At 56.1% G+C, this 1,171-nt stretch overlaps 1 protein-coding gene across 1 annotated transcript in view; it reads left to right on the top strand.

The window, feature by feature from the left end:
* Positions 1–1,165, top strand: part of MTHFD2 (methylenetetrahydrofolate dehydrogenase (NADP+ dependent) 2, methenyltetrahydrofolate cyclohydrolase) — a gene marked incomplete at its 5' end in the record, with an annotated part of 6,873 nt that extends 5,708 nt beyond the window's left edge. The window contains 1 exon segment of the mRNA XM_017744708.1: positions 865–1,165. Within this exon segment, the coding sequence (XP_017600197.1) occupies positions 865–1,004 (140 nt within the window).
* Between the last annotated feature and the right edge of the window lie 6 nt (positions 1,166–1,171).

Genomic DNA, 1,171 nt, shown 5'->3' with positions numbered 1-1,171 from the left:
TGGATCGGCTTCTGAGGGGGCTGGGGAGAGGGGCCGGAGGCCTGGACGGAGGCTGAGCTCAGTTCTTCCGGTGCATCCGTGTCCCGGGGCGTATCCCGGGATATTCCATGGGGTGCTCCAGAGGAGCCTCCGGAGCCTCCGCACTTGGGGCTCTGAACTCTGCTCTTGGGTTTGGCGTTTTTGTGCTGGAAATCAGCTTTTAGGCCTGGCTTGTAGTGCTTTCAAGCCTTAGTGCTTTCAGGCCCAGCTTTTTGGTGCTTTTAGGCCTTGGTGCTTTGAAGCCTTAGTGCTTCTAGGCCCGGATTTTGATGCTTCTAGGCCTGGCTTTTTGGCACTTTTGGACCTGGCTTTCTGGTCCTTCTAGGCCTGGCCTTTGGTGCTTTTAGGCCTTGGTGCTTTCAAGCCCAGCTTTCTGGCGCTTTCAGATCTTTGTGCTTTTAGGCCTGGCTTGGTGCTGTTAGGCCCAGCTTTTTGTGGCTCCCAGGCCTGGCTTTTTGTGCTTTTTGGCCTCACTTTTAGGCCTGACTTTTTGGCACTTTTGGGCCCAGCTTTTTTGTGCTTTCAGACCTTTGCGCTTCTGGGCCCAGCTTTTTGGCGCTTCTGGGCCCGGCTTTTTGCTCTTTTGGACCCTTGTGCTTTTAGGCCTTGCTTGGTGCTTTTGGGCCTGGCTCGGTGCTTTTCCCCACCTCAGCCTTCGCAGTTAAGCCGCTTTCACACCCATGCAGGACAGACTGGGCCGTGCCCCCTTGGCCAACAGGGAATAAACACCTGGACCCTGTTCCTAAAGCATTAATCCTGCCAGAACCTGTGTGGCTTTAGGCTGGAAAGCCTTGCCTTGCCCTTAAGCTGCGCTTTTCCCCTCAGGGGTGAGGAAGAAGGCGAGTTACATCACGCCGGTGCCCGGCGGCGTGGGGCCCATGACCGTGGCCATGCTGATGAAAAACACCATCATCGCTGCCAAGAAGCTGCTGAAACCCAAAGAGCTCGAGGCTCTCCCTGCCTAAGGAGGGCCCCTCAGAGCTGGGCCTAAGGAGGGCCCCTCAGAGCTGGGCCTAAGGAGGGCCCCTCAGAGCTGGGCCTAACGAGGGCCTCTGCCTTTCAACATTCCAGACTGACTCCTGAACAGGCCGATAGAAAATGCAATATTTTTATTTATTGTCTGGCATGCGGG

Source organism: Corvus brachyrhynchos, unplaced genomic scaffold (assembly GCF_000691975.1).
Source record: "Corvus brachyrhynchos isolate BGI_N302 unplaced genomic scaffold, ASM69197v1 scaffold119, whole genome shotgun sequence".
Lineage (NCBI taxonomy): Eukaryota > Metazoa > Chordata > Aves > Passeriformes > Corvidae > Corvus > Corvus brachyrhynchos.
This window is presented reverse-complemented; position numbering and strand designations above follow the sequence as displayed.